This window comes from Clavelina lepadiformis, chromosome 2, assembly GCF_947623445.1.
Source record: "Clavelina lepadiformis chromosome 2, kaClaLepa1.1, whole genome shotgun sequence".
Lineage (NCBI taxonomy): Eukaryota > Metazoa > Chordata > Ascidiacea > Aplousobranchia > Clavelinidae > Clavelina > Clavelina lepadiformis.
In genome coordinates, this window is record NC_135241.1 from 3,463,950 (window position 1) to 3,488,556 (window position 24,607).

The 24,607-nt window shown below is 37.4% G+C and overlaps 3 protein-coding genes across 3 annotated transcripts; 1 reads left to right on the top strand and 2 right to left on the bottom strand.

Moving 5' to 3' along the window:
- Window positions 1–45: 45 nt before the first annotated feature.
- LOC143445769 (sodium-coupled monocarboxylate transporter 1-like) lies at window positions 46–6,098 on the bottom strand. The gene is made up of 15 exons (XM_076945083.1): window positions 5,855–6,098; window positions 5,423–5,533; window positions 5,194–5,284; window positions 4,681–4,798; window positions 4,189–4,256; window positions 3,512–3,666; window positions 3,230–3,370; window positions 2,984–3,113; window positions 2,751–2,839; window positions 2,272–2,375; window positions 2,039–2,199; window positions 1,808–1,933; window positions 1,490–1,661; window positions 1,220–1,398; window positions 46–604 (listed from the first exon to the last, which is right to left on the bottom strand). Exons 1-15 carry the CDS (start codon window positions 6,001–6,003, stop codon window positions 479–481), a joined length of 1,920 nt encoding a protein of 639 aa, XP_076801198.1. The 5' UTR covers window positions 6,004–6,098; the 3' UTR covers window positions 46–478.
- Window positions 6,099–8,561: 2,463 nt separating this feature from the next.
- LOC143447081 (uncharacterized) lies at window positions 8,562–12,225 on the bottom strand. Its single transcript, XM_076947013.1, has 6 exons — window positions 12,034–12,225; window positions 11,622–11,718; window positions 11,340–11,527; window positions 10,709–10,816; window positions 10,195–10,452; window positions 8,562–9,902 (listed from the first exon to the last, which is right to left on the bottom strand). The coding sequence occupies exons 1-6, from the start codon at window positions 12,098–12,100 to the stop codon at window positions 9,025–9,027; spliced, it is 1,596 nt and encodes a 531-aa protein (XP_076803128.1). The 5' UTR covers window positions 12,101–12,225; the 3' UTR covers window positions 8,562–9,024.
- A 5,499-nt stretch (window positions 12,226–17,724) lies between these two features.
- LOC143446269 (branched-chain-amino-acid aminotransferase, cytosolic-like) lies at window positions 17,725–24,081 on the top strand. Its single transcript, XM_076945840.1, has 10 exons — window positions 17,725–17,888; window positions 19,410–19,445; window positions 19,711–19,914; window positions 20,248–20,358; window positions 21,128–21,247; window positions 21,431–21,594; window positions 22,009–22,151; window positions 22,226–22,383; window positions 22,824–22,970; window positions 23,120–24,081. Exons 1-10 carry the CDS (start codon window positions 17,826–17,828, stop codon window positions 23,192–23,194), a joined length of 1,221 nt encoding a protein of 406 aa, XP_076801955.1. The 5' UTR covers window positions 17,725–17,825; the 3' UTR covers window positions 23,195–24,081.
- Window positions 24,082–24,607: the final 526 nt, after the last annotated feature.

The following is a 24,607-nucleotide window of genomic DNA, read 5'->3' on the forward strand; positions in this document are numbered from 1 at the left end:
AACTTTCTGTTTCCAATACATAATGCTTAAAAACACAACCACCCATAACAAATGTCTGACGTGTAAAACTGACGCATTCAATTTCGCCAACGCGTGGTTGTTTACAACAACGTTAGGCCTATATTAAATTAGTAAATATAGTTTAGGCTTGAAGTTTGTTGTGTTTTTATTTTCAAATATTCTATTATTATTTGCTTAGAAATGCTTTTAAACCACATTGAAATTTATGATAAATGGATTGTTTCAAAGATGTGACATGACAATATTTTCTCTATACAGAATAGGCGTATAAGGGACAAGGACAGTGCGTGAAAAAACAAACACCACAAAAAGTGTGAAGCAATAAATCATTAAAATACAGTTTCAAATGAATCTCTTAAATAATAATTGAAGAAAAAGTAAAACGCGATGAAGGTGAAAAAGGGTTCTAAAGAAAGCTTTTGCTTTGTACAAAGCAGCACGTTTGCAAAATGTGCATTTATAATTTGCTGGTAATATCTTCTGAAGCCAAGCTAACTGATATTTCATCATTCAACTCTTTTTCATCGATTGCTCCATTGTAGTGGGTCATTGACAATCCAGGGAGTTTATGATCGAAGTCAATCTGCCACAAAAGCAACAACAGTTAATTTTCACAGCAAATTTTTTATTTTCGTTTATACTCAGTTTCCATAGCTTATAAGGCAACGTATTAATTCTTTTTTAAGTAACCCTTTTCCATTGCATGGACTTTTTTGTTGAGTTGAGCCTATTGGAGACAAATTTTGTTTTAGCATGTAGTGTTGTTGCGAGTTAAAGACGTTTTTATTTGATGTTAGGAAATAGAAGAAGTTGTAGTTTTTCCACTTTTACACAGGTTGGCCTTTTCTTGTAGCTGTACGTATTTTCGGTCGGTACATCAGCATTTTGGTAAAACTTTTTCTTTATCTCCTTGGCGTGTTTGCTATGTGTTTATTCTTTTTCTTTGCGATACTTTAACAATACTGTAACTTGTTAGCATGACACCTAATAGGAAACGTCATTCAAAAAGCTTGAAAGATAAATCAGGGGGAGTACTTCGTGTAATAACACTGGCAAAGAAGCTGAAGCAGGCAGAAGAGTGATTTCTCAGAGGTTTTTATTCATTGATTTAAACTTTAATTATACTTGATTACAAGAGTTTGATTAGATAATGATTAGGCTACTGCTTTCAGCCGGTTAGCAAAGGTTGCAAATTCACCGCGTTAATTTCAATTTTCTCCGTCCTTTTCGTTTCATCTCTGTAAAAGCTGCTCTCCTTGGAATCGACACCGCACCGCATAAACTCCAAAAAGCGCTCCGGGAGCCAGGAGAAAATCCAGTGATCAAAGAGCGAGTGAACTAGTTCCGGATCTACCTTCTTGCGGTCCCTCCAACCACCTGCAAGGGTTTATAACAATTCTGAGTGTTTATTGTCCATCATCCCTAAGTCTCTATTTTCTCAAGTCAAACTAGGTCGCCAATTGCTTACAGCTCATAATGCTTATGAGCAAACCGATGACCACAGTGGCACCAAATCCAATGCAACTGTAGTAAGAGTAGGACACCGCGTAGAGATCTGCAATGGCAGGATATTCCGGGGGAGGTTGAACGGTGGTCCCTATTGTAGTAGCTAACATAGACTGGGTTGCGTTTGCTGACATCTGTATGCAAAGCATAAGCAAGATGGTTGATAAGAACGCTCAACATTCACATTCAGATAAATTCAGATCTAGTAAAGATTTTTTCCTACGTAATTAGACTATCACTTATCGCTTCACTTTACTTAAACTGTGCGTACTTTTCTTACCTCGTCTAAGCATGATGAATCCAACGGCAATACCCTTATGAAATAATTGCTAGGGGGATATGCCTTGCTTCCAACGTACACCCAGCTAGACATTCCTACGCCTGCGAGAAGTCCAACAAAAGCTCCCTGCAATGCAAAACTGACCAGTTAAGCGGCTACTTTAGTTCAAGTATGAATCCCTACAACTATTTTCATGTTTGATCATGCAGTGATCGCTCATACTGGGCTCACCAAAGAATTCGCGAAGGGAAATATCAGCCCAAGAGTAAACACTCCAATTAGAGGACCCCCAACCAAGCCCAGAATGCTTAAAGCTGCCTCTAGAACGCCTCCGAGAAGTGAAGCTATATAAGCCATGCCAATGCAGAGAGCCCCAAAGACGACAACAAAACCTGTAACATTGCCAATGCTTGTGAAACAGCTCTTATGAGTATCCGTAAAACCACCTTTTATTTGTGACCTACCTTTTGACACCCAGGTGTATTTTGTCTCGCTCCAGTTTGTTACCGGTTTTATAAAGTCTTCAATTGTGACGCAAGCCATGGCGTTTATTCCTGACGAAACGGTGCTAAAAATAACATAAGTTTAATTAGTAAAATTTTTTGGAATATTTAATGTTATAAATTATGTTAAAGTGACAGTTTGGTTCAAACAGCGTAGTTTGCGCAACCCTTTTTACTATAAAATGACGGAACAAAGGCATATAAGTCATGTGATCTTACTTTGTTCATTGTGACATAAAACGTTAATAAATATTTGCCGAAAAACTGCCTATTGTCGTGTGATCGCAATTATCACAGCTGCGTACAGCGAAACAACCGATAAAGGATTTTTACGTAATAATGAGCGTGAAAGACAACTAACTTTCAAACAACGCTAACATGGAGACACTATTAATAGATGTGACTTTGCAGTAAATCAAATAATGACTTTGATGACTCACCTCAAACTCCCTGAGAAAACACAGGACATGACCACTCCGGTCAAACCTTGTTGGTTTTTGAAAATGTTCAAAGACAGGTACGGCAGTAGCTGTTACAGCAAATTGAGACATTAGCACAAATATATACTTATATAGATGCTCTCCTACCAATAAATAATCCATCAACAGTTTTATCACTTTCCAGAAAACACATTAGACTACAACACGGGCAAAACTGGCTAATTCTCGGATACCTGGTCCGATTTTGTCACTTTTCCAGTAGAAAGCGGATCACAATCGGCAAAATAAGCGTACATTATCACTCCGTTCATCATTGACAAGCTGATTATTATCACCAGGCCAAGCCAGTTAAGATATAGTGCTCTGCACATAACAAATACAAAATGATTTAACCCAGTTAACTTAATTAATCTTGCTCCAATAGGCTGGGTTATATTTTAGAATAGGAAAAAGCTTATAACATGCGGTAAATTTCATACCCTTTAGCTTCTTTTTCCGTTTTGCAGGAGAGATATCTTTGCACCTGCGACTGGCTAACAGCATACACCCCCAACCATAAAAAGGTTCCTCCAACAACAACGCTCCAGAATGTATGACGAAATCGGGGATCCATTTCAAAACTGAGGAATCGTAAGTTGTTAAAATTTGTTCGAAAGAAAATGCACGGTAAAATTACCTCCCTTTACACGTTATAGTGTCTACATTTAAAAACCTAAAACAAAAGGATTTTGTTATAAAATAGATACAAAAAAAACATTTACTGGACGAAGTCAATTCTTCCATTTGCTTCGGCGATCTCCCAAGCTCTACCAAATCCTCCGACGTCAATACTTCCTTTGATGGTCACCGAAAGAAAGCCAATCAACATCACAATGGCTTGGAATACGTCAGTCCATACAACAGCTTTGAGACCACCCTAAAGGCACAATAGAGTTGATTTTAATGTTTTGCTGGGACCTTGGCCGTTGACCTGGATGGATTGTTTTCAATAGGTCGTTAAACGTTTGCACTTCTCATTACGTGCTGTGCCATGAACAAAGCCTAGTATTGTGTATTCAAAATGAGCTGGTGACAAATGCGGTATTTAAACTGGAAAGGTAAGTTCGGAAAAAAGCGAATCGTACAACAAATTCCAGCTGTAAAAGTTGTACAATGATTTCATCGGAATAGTTGAGTGTGATGTTTCATCGTCACAATAACAGATTTGTTTTTGCACAATATTTGTTGTTGTTGTCGTTTCAAAGATAAACAACCTCTTTTAAACGCGCTGTAGTGCCGGTTGGTCAAAGAATAATTATTGTCAATAACAGCTCTTCACGCACGAGTGAGCAAACCGTGGTTGCGACGACAACATAACCACGTATGTTACTTCAACGTGAATTTATGACAGCTGTATTTTTGGAGTCGGCTTGAAGTGTTTACAACTTAGTACACTTACCAATGTTGTGTAGAATATGCAGACAATGCCAGTCGATAGAACTGCTCCCCAAAGGCTGAAGCCAGTTACTAAGACGTAAGAAACAAAAAAACTATTAGTTCAAGCAATAGTTACAATAACGTTTCCTCTATAAGTCCGCAACCGCACGTTGCGTACCAGGCAAACTTGCCAAAAGTGTTTGTGTGACATTACTTGCTACTGGTCGTTTGACACGTGCGTATCTACTTCATTCAAGCGTAAAACCCAAATGTTGGGTTACAATGACGTCAAGTCAAACAAGGTTGTTGACGTGGGTTACCTGAAGCGAACAAATCTTGAAAATATTTTGCTCAAATTTACCGAATTCGGCTAAACTTTTCCTGCCGAAAGTCACGCAGGCAAAATTTTCGGTGACCGTTATTTTACATGACAAAAGTATCTCCCCTAGTGGAGACAATCATCGGACGAGACACTTGACAATAAAACTCGAGAAATATTTTGTATCATATTTACCTGCGTTAAGCGCTAATGATGGTGCGTAGATAACAATGCCGATGTATAGAATATTCTCAACGATAAATGTGAGAGTTGCAAGAATTCGGACAGGACGATTGAATCTTTTTTCCAGATACTGCACAATTAATCATTTATTAACTACGCCCAGAATTTTAACTGTATGCAACCCACTCGCGCTATAGGAAGGTCGGATTTTACAACGTTAGAAATACTGAAGGACGCCTACTGGCATGAAGCTAGTTGTTGGCTCTTGGGTTACTTATTCAGTTATTCAAAACATGAATTTGGTGACCTGTCATATACTTTCTTATTCGTTTACTTTTTGGCGAATGAAGTTGATTACATGCTACATACTGACATAGTTACATTTTCATTAAATTATTTTTAAGTATAGATACTAAGACATTTCAAATAGGTTATAATAAGTAATCAGCAGCACCATGGAAAGCTTCACGCCGGTATATAACGCCTTATACATATGATCGTATATACAAGTGCAATTTCACTTACTTCATAAGTGCTTGAAATGCCTATATTGTAGAAAACTGGTATAAAGATCTCTGCTGTTATCACAGCTACAAAGAACATGGCTAACAAAAACCTTTGGTATAAAAAAGGAAACAATCATTAAAAATGTTTCAAAGCAAAAAACCACATTCTCCATGGCACACTATACCTATACAGCAATCATTTTTGCTACTACGTTGTCAATAATCCATTGTGAATTATTTGCACTCACCACCAGTACATTGTCCCGTACAAGTACACTTCGGCCGGGGCGCCCAGCACAGTGATGGCGGACATGAAGCTGACAGAAAGGGAAAGGGAAATCGGCACCATGCCCATGCTCCTGGTGAAAGTTGGAACAAGTGTTAAAACGATACGAAAGTAGATCTAATTGCGTTAATTTTGCGACTTAAAAGTGCTTATCAAATACAAATGTCATCTTACAAGATCAGTAAAGCGGTGGACTAATACTGTACAATGTACAACATGACAACAAGTTTTAAACGTATGTTTCTTAGATATTCTAAAACCAGCACAAAATTAATTTGCAGCAAGCCCTGGCACATAGCATTTCAGGTTCTTGACAAGCTTGGCAATGACATGTTACGTTTCATTAACTCAAATAAGTCAATAAAGAGCTAAAAGCGGTAAACTAATCAATTACCTGCCGCCCATCAAGTATCCTTCCGTTCCATTCTGCTGACGTCGATCCTTGATCGCGTAGAAGATCCCGATCAAAGCGGAGATGCCGAGTGTTACGCCAAAAACTGCGTAATCGGCCGCGCTAAGAGTCGCAGGTTCATCGGAAGACATAGCCCCTTGTTTAGCAATTACACCTCAGCAGTGATGTGACTTAACTCTGATAAATTACTTTCCTATACGCTAAAACGATTGTCAAAGAGGTCCTTAAACAAGAATGTGATACTCTTCCTCAATCGCGACATTTTGCAGCGAACGGGGCCACAACAAACTAACTGTAAGTTCAGTCTGAAAGTACCGACTTTATTAGCGTTCTGCTAAAGCCTGTTTACCATCCGAGCTGCATTCGAGTACTTTGTGTACTTAGTGCGGCACTTCGAGAATAGCAATACTGTTGAAGTTCCACTTAGATTTAGGCAGCTGCACTCGTAAAGAAAAGATTACGCACCAACAGATAACTGTTTGTGGAATGCTCTTCGTTGATTTATCCTGAGTCAGTAACTGTGCCTTGCAGGCATAAGGGGGTGTATTTAAGTTATTATTTATAAGTATTCGGTGTATTTATTTTGAATCCAATTTGAATTAATTGCTCTACCTGGTCTTCAAACTTATTAAAATCAAACATTTGCATCCACACAACTCTGGAAATCGTAAAGACGTCTCTTGGGCAAACCTGCATTCTTATTAAGCAATAATCTTCACTAAATATTTGATTTTATGTTTTACGATCGAGCCTGTCCGTTACTTTGGACTGCACTAACCCGTTTACACCAGTTTAGGGCAAGAACGTGCCGCGTAGCCGCAGTCTGAGTTTGCAAATTACCAAAAGCCTCTTTTATATAACCACGAGTACAGTCAACTTTGTCGTATTGGGGTCAAGCAATGGCGTGTTGTGGCACGGCCGAGTTTCCCAAATTGGCGCGCAAAACCACAACCAAATCATTTTCCAGGCGACTGCAGACAAGTTTCTACGTATAAAGTTAATCATAAACATACAACATACAAAAAATCTTTGCAATTTAAACTCACATAATCAGTGCCACAAATTGAGATGTTTGTCAACTAATACGCTATCAATAAGGTCAATAAGGTCGGCGCAACACACAAAAACAAACTTTTGTTTTGCTGGCCTAAAACTACCAGTTGCTTTTAAAATCTACAATTTAAACAGAACACCTTCAGGTAAAGAAAATGTTAGACAAAGTCGTACTCGTTCAGCCAATTTACTCCAAAAGTGTAGTTTATTTCAATCAACTCCAAAATATACTCATTCATAAATTTAAAGAAACAACTCACAATTTCCTGCGAGTAAATTTTACAATAACTGTATAGCACACGTCAAAGTGTATTCAACCCGCTCACAAGTGTTGTCAGCGCACACAGAACTTTATTCTTATTGACATTACTGAAGCAAACTTGTAGTTATACTTTATCGAGCATGTCTATTTGACAAATAAAGAAGACAGCAGCCCAGTGCGCAGACTACAACAAGTTGAATTTCGTTTGTCCTTTGTTAAGTTTAATACTTTTCGTTTATCAAACTTTGTATTAAACTTTAGCTGCTATTCATATTACAAACAAATGCATTCCACCACTGACTAATTTGGTGCAAAACATTTATAGGAAAATTTTGGTGACGTATGAAGTACCCATGGTAGCCTATAGAAAAGGAAATACAAGTTGCGACTACGCTATTATCATTGGGAGAAAGTCCTTTTCGTATCCATCGTCTGCCTTGTAGTCCTGGTACCTAATTCCCCATCACGGTTTCTATTATACTTTTCGCTTATTTCTTTGTCATTTGACCTCGGAAAACACGTTTTCCGCCTTCACAGCGTAAGCACAACGTCACCAAAACCACCTCACACGGGACTTTTATAACCAATAAGAAGTTCTTATATAGTATGTTGTTTCTATACTTTACTGCTGAGTTTTGCAATTTTGCGACAACAACATATCTAAGAAACCCACGTCTGTACTTCCGACACGTTTATAAAGCTTTGTAAAATGGTAAGTTTTCAGTTTGTATCTGTAGTTATTTCAAACAAACGTAGCACCCTTTTTCACGGCAAAGTTTAAATGAAACGTCAAAAAGACATGAAACTTCTTTCAATGTCGCAAAGTGTTCCGAAACGCTTTGGTAAGACAGCAAACTTCTTTCTTACCATCAGATTTCTAGGAAATCGTAAAAATGCTGATGTTATAGTAAAGTACTTACGTCACTATCTTCACATCTTCACATTATCTTTGATTTTATTACACTTGTACCCCTTTCACAAAACTTGCTTTTCACCAACAACTAACACTCAAGTGACTCATTCTGGTATAGGTTTCCAGGCAAGCTATATGCTTAATTATAAGATACTTGAAATTAGTTCACTTTGCAAGTTAGAGTAGCAACAAAAAACTTTCTTTAGGAAGTAAACCTTTTCTAAAACACGTCACCGTTAGTACCTCGGAGCGTCTGTAATTGGGTCGGAATTATTTCCGCTCTGCTACTGTTCTTCTAATAATGTTGTGCGGTATTGCATGAATCAGGACGGGTTCGTTCGCAAAAAATTTTGCTTTCTAATAAATGCAACTTGTGCAGATTTCAATTAAGAGTTGCGCGACGTCATTTTCTTTTCTGCAACTTCCTGCTAAGCGACCAATTCTTGTTATTCAAACAGAACTTAACCAAACAAAACTGGCGCGCAATTTATTGTACTTCACATTAAGCAAATCCGCAAGTGAATGGTTCAAGCCTTGAAAAGCATTGCAGTTCCTTTTTAAGGGTCCTATAAAATAAATGATTTTTGTTCAAGCTTGAACGAATTGAAATTTAAGGGTTTTGCAAAGAAAAGAAAGGGTGCAGCATTATTTGAATTTAAAGCAAGCTTGTACAAACAAAACGTGTGCTATTTTAGTTGACCAAAAATCTTTGTCTCGAAGCAAAAGAAATTCTGATATATATGACAATTGTAAGCCAGTGCACTTTTTGGACAAGATAAAAAAACTAGTTACAAAGGCTAAAGACATGAGTTTTTCATCACAAAATTTTCATTCCATGTTCGTAAAATACAGTTTATTCTTGACTTTGAGGTTTTGTCTGTCTGCGATGCTTTTAAAAATAATAATTCCCCTTCGATCATGGACTCAAATTCCTGAATCACTATCTGAAGATTCGTAGCGGTTTTTGGATCTACGTTTATGATGCAAATGATGTCGCTTATGAGATCGCTGCTGACGATGATGACGCTGATATTCAGATGACTGTTTATCTTCCCTGCTGGGAGGAGAATGTTTAAAGTGATAAGAACCGTTCTCAACATCTTCCTCACTGTCGAACGCTCTGTTCATATACGTCGTTTTGACGTATGATCGTTGATGATTGCTGTGATGACGTCTTTTGGGAGCGTCATTTACTACCCTTTCGTCTTTCGCTGAGATTTGACGAACACAATCTTTATCGTCTTCCGGTAAATGTTGAACCTTTTGGTCTCGTGGAGGAGGCTGATCCGATAGCTGCTGCTCCTTTTCACTCTTGTGTCCAGAATGCCTGTGCTTGTGTTTGTGTTTCTTTCGGCAATGATGCAGATGATGCTGGGGATGACTGCGGACTCCCGTCTTTTTTGAAATCGTTCTTTTAATGGAGAATGGTGGTTGGCTTTTTCCGTCATCTCTTTTAATTTTCTGATCTTCTGGATAGCGATGACGGTGGTGACGATGTTGATGCCGACACTGATGCTTACCTCCTGCTGATTTCAAAGACTCTTTTTTAATTCGGTGTTTCACGGTCTCATCCTCAACGTAAACTCCTTTGCAATGGGATTCGAATCCACTGTCCATGTCCATCTCATCATCTGCGGACTTTTTCTTTTTCCACTTTTTGTACTTTTGGATCAGGTCAAACTTTTTAACGATCAGAATTACAATGAAGGCAACGACGATCGTGGCAACGACGATTACCACAGTCCGCATTTCGCTCGACAAAGTAGGAGTTCTTTTGGGCGGCGGCGCCCAGTCGTCCAAAACTGGATAAATTTTGTAACCAAATTAAAGTGAAAAATTTTAAGATATTTCTTTTTACAAATAAGAATATTTTAACGTACAATTTAATTGCTTAATTGACACTTTTATATTCTTATTCAAAGAAATCATAAACACTTTGCAAATTTCACGGTAAGAATGTATAGCCAACAGATACAAACACGTGCGTTTTAACAAAATTATAACAACTAAATCCTCTTATAAAATTCAAGAGTATTATGTGAACAAATCGTTTTAACAAACTTTTAACAAACACTTATCTAATATTACGCTTACGCGTGGTGGCGGTAGTGGGCGTGGTACTTCTTGTGCGAATCATTCTATTATCTTCCCCGTACGGCGAAATGTCTATCTCGTTGGGATCTATACCTTGGTTTCTGTATTTATTATACAGCTCCATCCTTTCATTTTGAGACATGGGCTTCGGGGTGCTGGGACGCTTTGGTTTGTTACGTTCGAGAACGGACCCGAGGGTTTTTCGAGTGGGTCCCGGTCTATCTTGCTTCGTCCCCCCGACGTTTGTTTGTGCTTGTTCTAAACAATAATAATAAATAAAGACTTTACCAAAATCTACAATTTTAGTTTTAATAATCTGATGCCGTTTTGCAAAATTGCTATAAAAGTTGGGCCAACAATGTAAGTTACTAAGTTACTACTAACAACACTAAGTTAGCTGAACATGTGTGGACATATTGATTGTGTAATCCATCTTAACCAGTTATTAAAAGTCTCTTGCCAACAAACCTTCATAAATACTGCAAGTTGAGAAATCTTTATTTATTTACCGTACCTGGGATCCTTGGGTTATCGTGTGTTTGAGCATAACTTGCTTGGAAGCTTTCATAAGTTTGCGAAGCGGAGCCTGTATTTGACTGCAGACTCAACTTTAAAACCCTGCCTGTTATGACGTAACATACATTATTAACTAAAATCTTTCTTCAAATAACACCTGTGAGTGTAAGTGTCTTCCACAAAATTAATTTTCATTCTAGGGCTTGGTAACTTTAGCTGGCTAATAACCGCGAGCGGAGAAACATTCTCAGCGACGAGAGATTTTGTTAGCCATTAGCCGAAAATGTACATGGAGGATAGATTTTGGAGCAAAATTGTTGTGAATCCAATGGTTCACAGAAATTTGCAGCTCTGTTAATCGTTTTAATGCTTCAATACTTTGATTTTTTGATAAATTTTGTGGTCTATCATGGAATAAGTTGCTAATACAACCCTTTTCATGACATGTTTTAAAAACAAATAGCAATTTTGCTTGCGATGAATAATGTGACATGGCAATTAGTGACAATGACAGCTAACCGCCAACAAACAGCCAATGCGATTCGGCTAACAGCTAAAGAGAATCGGCTAAATTACCAGCCCTAGTTTATTCCAATAAAATATCGATAAAAACAGGAAATTTATTGTACCGGAAGATACAATTGTTCCTGGACTTTGTTTTCCGCACACTCTGTGTCCTCCATCTTGATCATATGACCCGGCATCCCCATCAATTATCTGAAGCCACTGCCAGTTGCAGATGCCATCTTGAGTCGGAGCCACGAGAGAAAATCTCAGGAACTGTAGCTTAATACGATAGCCTTCTGGTGCCATCAGTCTGCAACGTGGAGGTTATATACATTTAAAGCTTTAGATTTAGAGTCATAGGATAACCATCCCCAAACAGGTATATAAATTACAGGACAGCATACCTCCAGTAGCATTGTGTTTGAGGTGGAAATTTCGTTGGAAAACCCGGACTTTGTATGTTTTTCCAGTCATTGGTAACTTCGATGTCATAATTGCAACCTGGTGAATAATTGATTATTTTGAATACAAAAATTTATTTCAACTGTACAGTACGTTAATTAACTATATAGCGTTATAGACTATAGAGTGTTATCATTAAGTCATCTTTACATCATATCTCTTTTTTCATGTTGCCTCCAGTTTATCATATTGAATTTGTCGAAATATTCACTGCAATGCGTTATATTAAACGAATACAAATACATAAAGACCACACAAACCAAACCATCAAACGTTTATGAAGTCTGGGTAACGATTATATTTATTTGTGTTGCTGTAAACTTATATAGTAAAAAGCGAAAAGAAAAGCCTTACTTGCCGCAAGTGCTTCTTGTAGAACTAAAGTTGACAACGCAAACAAAGCAACACAACGTCTGGGCATTGTTGTCACAACATAAGCTACAACAATGTGATGTCTTTTACAGTATATAAATTACTTGTAACTGAAAAGCTGTCGTAAAATTGATAAAATGATGTTGAAGCCACCTAAAAGTTGTGTTTATGATCAAACAATCAACTTGCCAAAAGACAGCAACTTGCCATAACTGCTTGAACTGAAAATATACGCATCATGACTCTAAACCTAAGTTCACTAAACGAGCCTTGACTATTTCTGCGCTGACGGTGACTTCTATAACCTTAAAACCGTTGTTATCATTACCCACGTTATTATAGATTAACGTTTAGCGACTATTTCTTCTCTAAAACTTGAAATTAATATATCAAGGTTGAATTGTAATAACCACACGCGCAACTTATACGTATTTCTGGTGTATGAATAGCCTGAAGCAAAACGACACTTCGATATTGATGTTTATCTACAAAGAAAGGTAGACCAGCGAGTTGTTGAAACTGTGTAGTTCGTTCTGTTTCATATAAACACACTTTCTACATGCACTAAAATCCATGTCCGAGGCTATCAGACAACCTTGAATAAAGAATCAAGTATTAGGCTTAATGAGACGTTGTTTAATAAACAGTTCATTATAATTATCTAAACAGATTGATATACAGCCACGTGCAATATGTTTATAGTTTAAATTCTCCTTCAGCACTTACAACAATCGCTGTGCTTAGCATTTGTGTACTTGTCGACATATTATAACATCTGTATAAGGCTCCAAATTTGAAGGTGTAAAAAGCACATATTTTCGCTAATAACTCCAAGTAAATTATTTTGTCATTACTGCGAAAAAGCGATACTATTTATAAATTATGTGACGGGTATGAATGAATAATTATATTGCTATATGACGGGTTCTCTGATTCATACCTGTCATATAGCCATATACAGTATATGCTGTTGTCGTTTCATTAAAAGAAAAGATTGTTATAGATGTTTATAGCGGGAAGCAATAAAATCTTACCATGTGACAATTTTTTTATTATTTCATGACAGCTTGTTGTGATAGAAGAAGTTTCAAAGTTTAAAGTTTAAACCAAAGCACAGCAGCACAAATGGCCAGGTGTTGAGATGTGATCCTTCAGGCCTGAACTTTTCGGAAGGCATTTACGATGAGCGTTTCTTGCTAAAGTATCAATTTCTACCGTGTAGAACAATAGTACCGTGAAAATATCATCAAACGAAACCATCGTGAATGTTGCGCATTCTGCTAAAACATAAATTATGTTGACGATTAATTACATTTTACCTTGCTGAATGATAATTTGGACGACGTTTAGCGACCAAACTATGAAGAACAATTGTTCGCTAGCGGCAAAAAAGAACTGATTAGGATTTTTGATGTTTTCGATTTGTTAGTTTTTATAAAGCATAAATATGGTTATGTATAGGCTATACAAATGTATGACTACAACATTCCATAATTAAAATAAAACATAAATTTCCAAATCTACTAAAACAACGTTATGTACAGACAATATGGGTCACATATTGTCTGATTAGTTATACCGTATAAGGCGTATATACACCTTTATCATCCAGAAGTGCCTGCTACCATTGCAGATTTCATGGAATCTTCTGTAAGTTCTGAAGCCTATACAAGCTTTAATTTTCGTTTCGAAAGCTTGACTTGAAATATTTTACATGTCCCGCCTCATGCTGACAATAACTATGCATTTTATCGATCATCAAAAAGTTTTGAGTAATGCTTGTGCTGAATTTCGTAGTAGGCCTGTTAGTGCAATAATATATGGTAAAAATAACTGAGATGTAATCGATGTAGGTATAGTTGTTACCTCTTAAGTTTCACAAATATACGGTATTCTTTTTCAAACATTTACAACGCAAATAATTTGAGGTTGTAGTTTGTTGCTGCTCTGCTTTCTTGATCCCAAGCTCCTATTTTACGCAAAGTTTAGTTTGAAACTACACCGGTATACCTTTTTTGCATAACATTAAATCGTTATTGGTTTAAATGCGCGCTCAAATGTAGAGCGCTTTTCACATGTTATACATTATACAATGTATGGCATTATAAGCTAGTCGACATCGTATGCAAAGAGTGATGTGGCAGGACATAGCTGAAAACTTTAATTCTGTTTTGATGCTATATGCCATGACTGCCTTACTAACTATGCAGTTGTTTGTGTGATTAAGACTCCTGAAACATGGACTAATCATGTATATGCTTTTACAGGCTATGGTGTTTAGCTTTAGCGGTAGATGACTTATAAATTTTGATTAACTTAACAACAAAAGGTGCTCAAGCGGTGATTGAATTCTTCAGTGAACCAATGTTTCGCAAACCCATGCGGGTGAGCTTCGTCATCGCAGATAACAATACTAGAGATTAAGAAATGTTTCTTATTTTTTATTTTCTTATTTCTTTCTTTTCATTTCTTATTATCTTATTTAACGTTGGTTCATTAAAGAATTCAATCACCGGTTGAGCACCTTTTGTTGTTAAAATTATGTCTGGTGGCGGCAGACATAGTATATTTGATTAACTGATTAGTCTAACAATTGAAAAAGTAGTAAACAAGTTTCACCAGTATTTGCGTTGTTTGAAATGCGATTCTTGAAAAAGAATGTGGCAAAGAACGTCTTTTAGAAATAAGGTCGTTTACACTCATTTGTATTTACACAAAAATGTTTAAAACCAATCATTATCACGTGTTTAAAAAGTGGGACAACAGCAAAACAATAATGAAGTCACAAAGCCGGGTGATTTGTTATTGCATCAGCGCCTGTATTAGCAAACATTAAAATGCTGAGAGCTATCAAACAAACTACAAATATTAACAGCACAGTGAAGCTTTCCAAACCTGCCATGTGGTGTACAAAATCTAACGTGTACATGGTATATGACTATATGTGTACCGTATATCCTTCTGTAACACACACTTAAAAACTATGTTAGCTTGCATAGGAGACAGGGGTGCCTGGTTTGCTGTTTGCCTGGCCTGGGTTCTGGTTGGTTACATTCAAATCGGGCTTAGATGAGACAACAGATAACGGTTGGTTTAGGTTTTAGTATAATGACCATTTTCACTTCAATTTAACATTTTTCAAGAAACATTTCACTGGATGTACAACGTTTGAAGGTGAACTTGACACTTCATGAAAACTAAAGATAATCATATAAAAAATGGATCAAATTAACAAAACTTGTTGACCAAAACCAATGGGGGACTATTTTGCGTTAAGATTCCAAAGGTTGTAGTAATTTTACTTTGCTTTTAACTTTTTACTAACTCTTCTCAAAAAGCATGCCCTGACAAGTTTCACCGATTTCTGGAAAGTTAAATAAAATATGGGAAAATAACAGGTACTGGGAAATACCCTACAGGGCTGTGAGTAAGCACAGTGGAGCTTAAGACAAACAGGAAATATTAACGCAAACAGAGCAAAATTCTTCGTACAGATTGAATTTTAAGATCCTACGTGTCTATAAAACCGTAAACTATAATTTCAGTTTTACAGGAAAACTACTTACGGGAACTGACAATTTATTGTTCCATCAGGCGTCGAGCAGCTTGTTAGAACGTTGTTCATAACAGCTACTGATTTAGGCTAAATAAAATTTGCAGGCCCAGGTAAAACATCGTTTGCTTGGTTTTCAAACAATCATATGTTTGAAGAAAGTTGTACTTGGCTGTATGACACATTTTACAAAATGAAATTAATATTTTTTTGTTGGTAATTACTAATTGGTCAATCTCACTGACACAGTTAATTTTGCCTTGTAATGATGACATAATAACTATATTTTTGTAGGTAGTGGACTGTTAAAAAAATGATATAATCTGAAAGAACATGCAAACACACAGCATTATTTTTTAAATTTGAACATATAATTTTCTGTGTTCTTATAAGCTCTAAGACCATCATAGCATGGTAGCAGTGCTTTTTTTTCGGTGGAAAATTACAGAATCTAGGCTATTGCGCATAAAGAAGGCTTCTTTTAATTCGGGAAATGGCATATTTTAACACTGGGTTACTCCAGGTCATCACAACAGGCCTTTTTACGTCACAAGGAATTTGTCCAATAAGAAGTTGGAAGTGCCAACGCACGCCCATTTTAAGGTAATGTCTCTAAAAGATTTAAATAACCATAAAATAGTGAATTTAAAGACAATTAAAAACAAATTTTAGGACAACGCAGTAAGATATTTTCTAAGATTAGAAAATTGAAATAAAGAAATCAAGTCCCAACTCGTTAAATTCAATTAAAGGATTAAAATAAGAGTTACGTGACATTACCTAACCGGCATGGCGTGACGAAATAGCGCATCATAATAGGGCGCAATGGTTTAAATCGATCAGTTGGTTTCAGAAGCTGTGGGTTGCGTAGGATGGTAGTGCACGTGCTTAGCTTTTTTAATTTACATGTTCTGAAGAAAAATGAAATCAAACAAATTCATGTATTAGAGCACGAACATTAATGTTAGTTGTTAGCTAGGAGGCCGAATACTTACCGGAGTAGTAAAGTAGGTAGGCAAAGGTGGTGTAAGGTAGCCTGTGTGTTTTATTTTAAATTTATGGAATCTGTGCTTTAGCATGACAAGCCGGAAGTTACACCAATTTGTATACTGCGTGTTAATGAATACTATACTAGAGCACAGTCTGTAACGTTAAAAATATCATAAAATGGACATGAAAATCGCTTATGTATAGTGTGGCAGCTATTAGTTGTTGTAACATGGTTGTCCAACTCTGAATTTAGCTCTACGTGCGTTTTGTAATTTTTGACCCGGTTCCAAGGGTGTGGGACTGCGTATAAATTTTATATTTCTAAAGGATTTACGTAGCTAGGTTAGTAGACCTATTTGTGCCTTCCGAAATTTGAATTTTTTGTGTGCGTTTCATGCAAAACAGTGCGCGCGTACACTTACAAACACTGTTTGCGGATAAAGACCAATGTAAGATTGCGTCATCATTTTGACTCCTTTTGGTTGAACTTATTTTGGCCAGACAGATGGTAGAAGTGATAATCGATTATTTAGGTTAGGAGGTTCCAGTTTTCACTTAAATAAGCAAACTGTAGTAACAGTAAAATTACAAGAATAGGACCAACGTTTAGGGCCTAACCACTCACACTATATAAAAGCGGTTTGGGCAGTGGTGAACTTGGAATCAGTACTGTATTTGCCGATCAGCTGTTACAAAACGACATCCAGACTTGCCTAGTACTTCTCGTAATTATGAATAGAATATAGGTTATCTATTCTTAGCTAGAATTACGGGCACGCGCGTTTCTGTGACATAAAGCGGTTCATATGATGTGAATGCGTAGGAATATAATTACCAGTGTACTGTATGTCACGCTCACATATGGTTGTCAGACAGAGTTAGCCAATCACAGCTCAGTCCGTCAGATAACGTACTGACCAGTTGTCGCGTAATATCATCCTCGTTTCCGGCTAAGTGACCTGTGATATTGTGAAACATCGGTGAACACTTTAGCCATTCATTATTTTACGTCATTGCAATCGTGACACGTTTAGTCTTACAATGTAATGATTTAGTTATTTTAGTACCTGAATTATTTAGGCTTCTGCTGTGACTGTGAATTTAAGACCTTAATGGCAATTTCTAATTACAGTTTTTCTAATTTCAGCATTATTGGTAAATATAGCCTAGGCTTGCCATAGAAGACGTGCTTGTTGTAGAATATTGATCGTAAGAAACATCTGTAGAAGTTATGGCCACGTGTGGAAGGCTTCGGTTACTTGACCAATGCGCTCGCATATCCCCGTTCGTTGTGGTAAGTAATAATACTGTGATTTTACTTTCCGGTTATCCTTGTAAGGTTATAAAATGTCAAAAAAATTAGTGCTTTACTGTACCGGTACTACAGCACCCCCTTCTTAATGTCGTGTATATTATAAAACTATGTGTGAAGCGTTTCCTTCATGTGCGGCTGTGGCGATCGTTTCCTCTCTCTGGGGTGCTATTCATATAATCTATGTAGGTCGGTGTGTGCTGGTGTCACGTTACTATTAAAACAAATCTTCGTAATAATGTGCAGTCAAAGCAAAACTTACAGTAGCAGAATAAATGTAGCTAACTGAAAGGTTCTCCCGCAATGTAAAAAAGTACGCGGCGCGACAGTAATTGGATAAAACATCTGTGGTGTTCGACCACTGAAAAAGCGAGCTTGGTAATAGCGTAATACGCGCAGGATACTTCATTGTTCATTTGAGATGGTTTTCACCAAAGACTGCGCGCAAAACGTCCGCGCGCAAAGCCTCACTGCTAGTTTATCCATTATGTAAGCGAGTAGCGAGCACTCTGACTGATTATTGCCCTTCAGTCTTTTTTCTCTTGCCTCGGTGCAAAACTTACTGGTATTTTTCCATGCCCAGCAATGAGTGTAGTGGCATATGTTCGACACAAAAAATAGGTCACAAAATTAGGGCGGTAAGATTTAGTGCGCAATTGAAAACTGTTCGTTCACAGATTAAAAAAGAAAAACAAGCAAAAACTAATTTTTAACATGTTGATTATATCTTATTGCGATTTATCCTGTTTTATGCGCATGGCATGGGGATACAAAGTTTCAATTAATGCTCCCGTAAAAACGGCTGACGGATTATTCTGTCCAAAGGTAGTATACTGATGCTTAATCTGAATAGTAGATCTTACTCTAAACAATATTTAATACTGACGCCAATTTTTTCCGTAACACGCAGCTGACTTTTAGCCACTTTCATCTATGCAACTTTTAACCATAGATTAAACGTCGTTGTATACTTGCTTGAAATAACGCCACTTCACATAATATCATCATTCATCACTCATATGTTCCAAGCAGTGTGTCATCGTTAACTGTAAATAGCATTCACTATCAGACATTGGCATTATTATTATCTATTTTTGTCGTGTTTATGATAAATCACATACGTTCACGATGTCTGGTCATGATTTGGCGCCCCATACACTGACGGAAATTATGTACCTGTGCATGTTGCAATGTTTCAAGTTTCATTAGATGCGTGTGTATAATGAAATGATGTCCTCAGTGCCTTTAAAAATTATTAACAGTTTTGTGTTTAAAAACAACGAACATTGAAGCAAAATCTTTTCAAGTTACCTCTGAACTGGTCTATTTCAAGCACTGAATGTAGCTTTCAGCTCACCCAAGCCGAAAGGCATTCATCGCTTCGATCGATTTTATTTCTCCTATCCTAACTCTAGCTCATGGACATATGTTCTGATGTTCAATGTTGTATTTTTCCAGTACTGCTGAAATAATGGCTTTTGAATTTTCTGTTTTCTGTTTTAGGTTCAGCGCTTTTTGAACGGCGGTCCCTCGTTTAAGGTAAGAGAGATTTCATGTGCCTTGAAACCCAACGATTCGCGCACGCAGTATTTCAAAAATACAATTTTACAATCAGTTAAATGTAATTATTCATCAGTCGACCAATAATTTTTTGTCAAAACGGAATCATTTTTCGAATTCATTGCGCTGTTGTTTGTCGTTGCTTCTTCAACGTTGTTGAGCAACATACATGTGTTGGTTGTAAACTGGCAGCATTAATGAGTCAACATCTAAAAATTACAGGTATTTTTATTATGTTTGGTAGGCGTCGGAGGTGGAATACCGTTTCACTGCCCACCCTAAACCGAAACCAGCTAACCCCGACAAATGCAAGTTCGGAAAGCATTTCACTGACCACATGCTGGCCGTCGAATGGGATAGTAAAAATGGCTGGGGTACCCCAACAATTAAACCCATCGAAAACATAAGTTTGCACCCGGCAACATCCGTCTTTCATTACGCAACAGAGGTGAGCTTTAACCTTTAACCTTTAGCTTGCCAGGTATGTAAGTTGCTTTTTCTAATCAGCTTCAGGGTATTTGAAAACGGGATTACTTGTAAGCTGTGTTATTTGAGTTCACTTTGGAATTATGACGTCAACTCTTAAAAAACCAGGCCTTTAAAACTGTTGTCGTCAAAAGCAGAGCTTTTATTAATTAAATGAAATTCTGTTACTTGCGAATGGCTACTAGGCCTACTAGTAAAATGTTAAATTATTCATTAACCATTGAACACTTATTCTGCATGGTTTTAAAAGATTACATTTATCCCAGAAGATAATAAATGTGATTCATGATTTTAGTTGTTTGAGGGCATGAAAGCTTACCGGACCGAAGACAATAGGATCGCCATGTTTAGACCAATGGAAAATATGAAGAGAATGGAAAGAACCGCACGGAGAGCTTGCTTGCCGGTACGAGCGCTTGGTTAATGAGTTTCAAGTTTGCGGTTTCTCTGAATATCCATCTCTTGTTTGTTGGTGTGTTTGATTCTTGACCTGGAATCATTTCGTTTAAACTGGAAATGATATTACTTATGTATTTTTTCATCAGCGGTTTGCAATTGGCCAGCAGGTGTTTTTAACGTTTCTGAGCCTTCCACTTCAGGCAAAATTTCAGCTTTAAATTGCATAACTTTTTTTTTTATTCCGCTCTGCTGCTATTCCTTGCATTTTGAGATTGTTCTCTGGATATGTTAGAAATATAAGAAATAGTTGTGATGTAGTGAAAATAGCGAGTTGCCTTCATAAAGGTTTTTATGTTTTTTTGTTATACCCTGTAACGGTTTATTGCTATTTTGCTGGATCACTGTCTCGATCTTTTGTACCTTTACGCTAAAAATCGTCAATTTGGTGACTTTTATTTGACTATGAGGTGCACTGTTTATAAAGTCCTTGTTTTTCGTTCAAGTTTTTTTTCACGTTAACATACAGGCCGCTTACGGTTTCTCTGGTTAAACCAAAACATCGTTCACCATCTTGCATTATAAATTTTATGGCGATGGAAAAACACTACGGCTTTTAAGCTTATTTAATTGCTTAGTAACAGAGAAACGTGGCATGCAGGATTGCTGCGAAACACCTGCAGTTTTGCGGTTTGTGTCATCTTTTAACAGAAATGAACTTAACTATGAGTCAGGACCAAAAAGCTAAATCTATCAAGTAAAGTATCATTTTTTCACAGGAATTTGATAAAGAAGAGTTGCTCAAATGCATTGGCGAGCTTGTCAGAGTGGACCAAGAGTGGGTGCCTTACTCGAACAAAGCGTCCTTGTATCTAAGACCAACAATGATTGGAACCGAGGTCAGATTACACATTGAGATATCACTCACTTAACGCAATATATGGCTGTGAATGTCCACGGTTGTCTTCCTTTTATTTTGCTACCACCTATACACGGTAACATCAACATACGAAATGTTGTGGCGACACACATACACGTAACTGAATATGGATCACGATTAATTTTACATTTCTTTGTTTCAGCCTTCGCTTGGTGTCAACATGTCCAAATCAGCGCTCCTTTATTGCATTCTATGTCCGGTTGGGCCCTACTTTGAGACCGGTTCTTTCAACCCAGTATCACTGATGGCTGATCCTCGCTACCTTAGAGCAGCTAGGGGCGGCTCAGGAGCTTTTAAGCTGGGAAGGTAAATGTTTTCACTTACAGGCTTTCACGTTTTTGCTTCAAGCTATGAATGAATACCGGTGGAATGTTAATATCGACGTGTAGTCCACCACTGTGGATATTAGAAAAGATGGTTTTGCAGCTAATTAGTAGTTATAGTCGTGTAATACAAGAACTTGCCAAACTTTAAGTTATCACTGGGCGGCAACCACATAGCAACAGCCTTCATATCTATCAGAATGTTTTTTAAATCGATGTTAAATTCTGCAGTGCTTGATTGGGTCTGTCTTCAATCATTCTAACCAAGTTAAAATTTGCTTCGGTATACACAGTATCTATGCAACCATAATTTAACCATGAAACATAATTCGTTCATGAGTTAAACGTCTCATCTTTTTGTTCTCGCACCCAACAACCATCTTCTTGCACTTTCCAGCAACTACGGACCCACAATAAGGATCCAGGAGGAGGCAGCCCGAAGAGGATGCCAGCAGGTGCTCTGGTTGCACGGTGAAGATCACCAGATCACCGAAGTCGGAACAATGAACGTCTTCATCTATTGGATCAACGAGGATGGAGGTATCAACATGACGGGATCTTTTAAAGTTTGAAAATTAAAGCTTCTATTTCATCTTCTTGTTTTTCCCACACAGACCGCGAACTTGCCACTATGCCCTTGGACAAAGGTATTGTTTTACCTGGGGTAACCCGGATGTCGATTATGGACTTGGCCGAATCCTGGGGTGAATTTAAAATAACAGAACGAGTGTTGACAATGGCAGATCTTACTAAAGGATTGAAAGAAAAGCGGGTAAGCAAAAATAAACATTGGTCTCTGTATGGCCTTAACTTGTTGAACGCGCTTGAACGCACTTTCTTTGTCATGTAGGTTAATGTCTGCAGCAGAGATTTTGCGCAAAAGTTTAGCTTAAGGGCTTACATTTAACGGCACTTCGTCCCAACCAGCTGGCTAATAAGTGTCATTGGGTATTGCCAGAGTGCTTGTAGAAGCCCATTGCGGTCTTTACTACACTTGTACTTAACATACCGTTGATTCAAATTCCACGTTTAAAGAGGGGAATTGCATAGTTGCCTCGTTTTTCAAGGTCGCATTTTCTTACTACTTTTGCGAATCAATGTTTTTCGCTTCTAAATTCGAAATTATTGCCCGGCAGTTTGTGTAAATAGTAATAACACGAAACATTACCACCCTTTCGCGAAAACCTATTTATGAAGAGGTTGTCTTGGCAGGTTTTGGAAATGTTCGGGGCCGGCACTGCCTGTGTGATTTGTCCAATCGAACATATCCTTTACATGGACCAGGACCTGTTTATACCTACGATGGAAAACGGACCCGAAGTTGCGGGCAGACTCTACAGGGAGTTAACCGACATACAGGTGAGCTGGAAAAAGAAAGTTATCAATAAATTTTAAGATTTATAAACGTTTGAAATCTTATAGTATTCATGCTTATTCTGTTTTGCCTTGAGATATCGTAAAAGCGTTTAACATCACGGCTTTTATAACTGACTAACTTATTATCGCAGTTTGGTCGAGTTCCGCATGATTGGTCGCACACTGTGGTTGAAGAAGCAGGCAATATTGACGTCATCCAGATGTGAGTCAAACATCATAAAGTTTACAACATTTTGGATTTTTCGGATGTTATACCGTGTCATGTTATTGCATTTTACGTGTTTTTACCTGACGGTATGTCGTTAAACGTCGAATGAAACATTCAAAATGTCGAACCTTTGCTCAGTATAGAAATTCTTGCGCATCATGTTCGTATCAACCTTTGTTTTCATTTGAAGTTTATTTGTTGTTTTAATGACAAACTCTGACATACATCAGCATTACTTCAAGGTTTTATTGTACCGACACCCGCATAAAACCTCCGTAGTATACGAGCATTTGACTATGACATGAAACTTGTGTGTGACCCTGTTTGGAATTCTTAAGCATAGATTCTAGTCTTAAATGTGCGTTTCGTTGTTCTTAGCGTGGAATAGGCGATTTCTTTATGAACATGTTTTTAGCCTCCACTTTAGATACTGCTTTATTTTCTATATCTTAGTTTTTTCCTGGCATTGCATTACCTTTCATGTGACATACACAACAAACAATACGATTTGCTTTTGCACTTTTTCTCATTTGCCCAAATTTTTAAATCTTCTGTAAAGTTACGTTTAAGAAACGTAGCAAAAACTTTTCTTCCACCTGTACAAACATTGCATTGTTTTGTTGTAAATATTTCAAGGTTTCACAACATTGCGATACACAAAAAAGCGTTTTTCCCAGACTTTGTTTGAGATGTCTACAAATTGCTCTTCAGTTGCTTGCCCGAAAAATATTTTTGGTTAAGACCGTCGTTTTTTCCTGAAAATGTGTACAGTTTTTTCATAATGACCGAGAAGCTAATGACGAAGCTTTATGGAGTATGTGTCCTACTTTGTACAATATACGGTTTGGTGTTATGAATAAATTCATTTTCAGCATGTTTTCCAAATTACGGTATTCCACTGTTATTGAGTGAAGGCTTTCCAATGCATACTTCCATGTTTGGAAAGTAAACGAAATCGACCAATTTCCATTTCCACAGCAGTTGCTTTGAGTTAACCCCAGCTAGTTTTACAATCTCTTCAAGCAGCAGCAGCAGACAGTGTTTGCCGAGCAAAGATTGCTTTTAAATTCAAAATTAGTGTTACAGAAGTTAGCAAACTACTGTACAAGACACTGAGCGTACAAATGTGTATTCCAGCATGTTAAACCAGGTCTTCTAGTGCTAAATATAAACCCTTGCTGCGATCGCTACATCCTTGAAATCTTGAGGCAGCTCTCAAGGTCAGTCGAGCGACGAGTTGACCTAAAGTAACCGAAGGATCACGTCTGTTAGAGGTGTTTTGTGGGCGTGTTGTTTATGCTACCACATCCGCAGAAGAATTTGCACACTGCTAGATGAACGTCTCCCTCATTCAATAACATTTCTCTTAAATCTTTTGTAAACATTTCATGTCAAACATACAGAACTACTG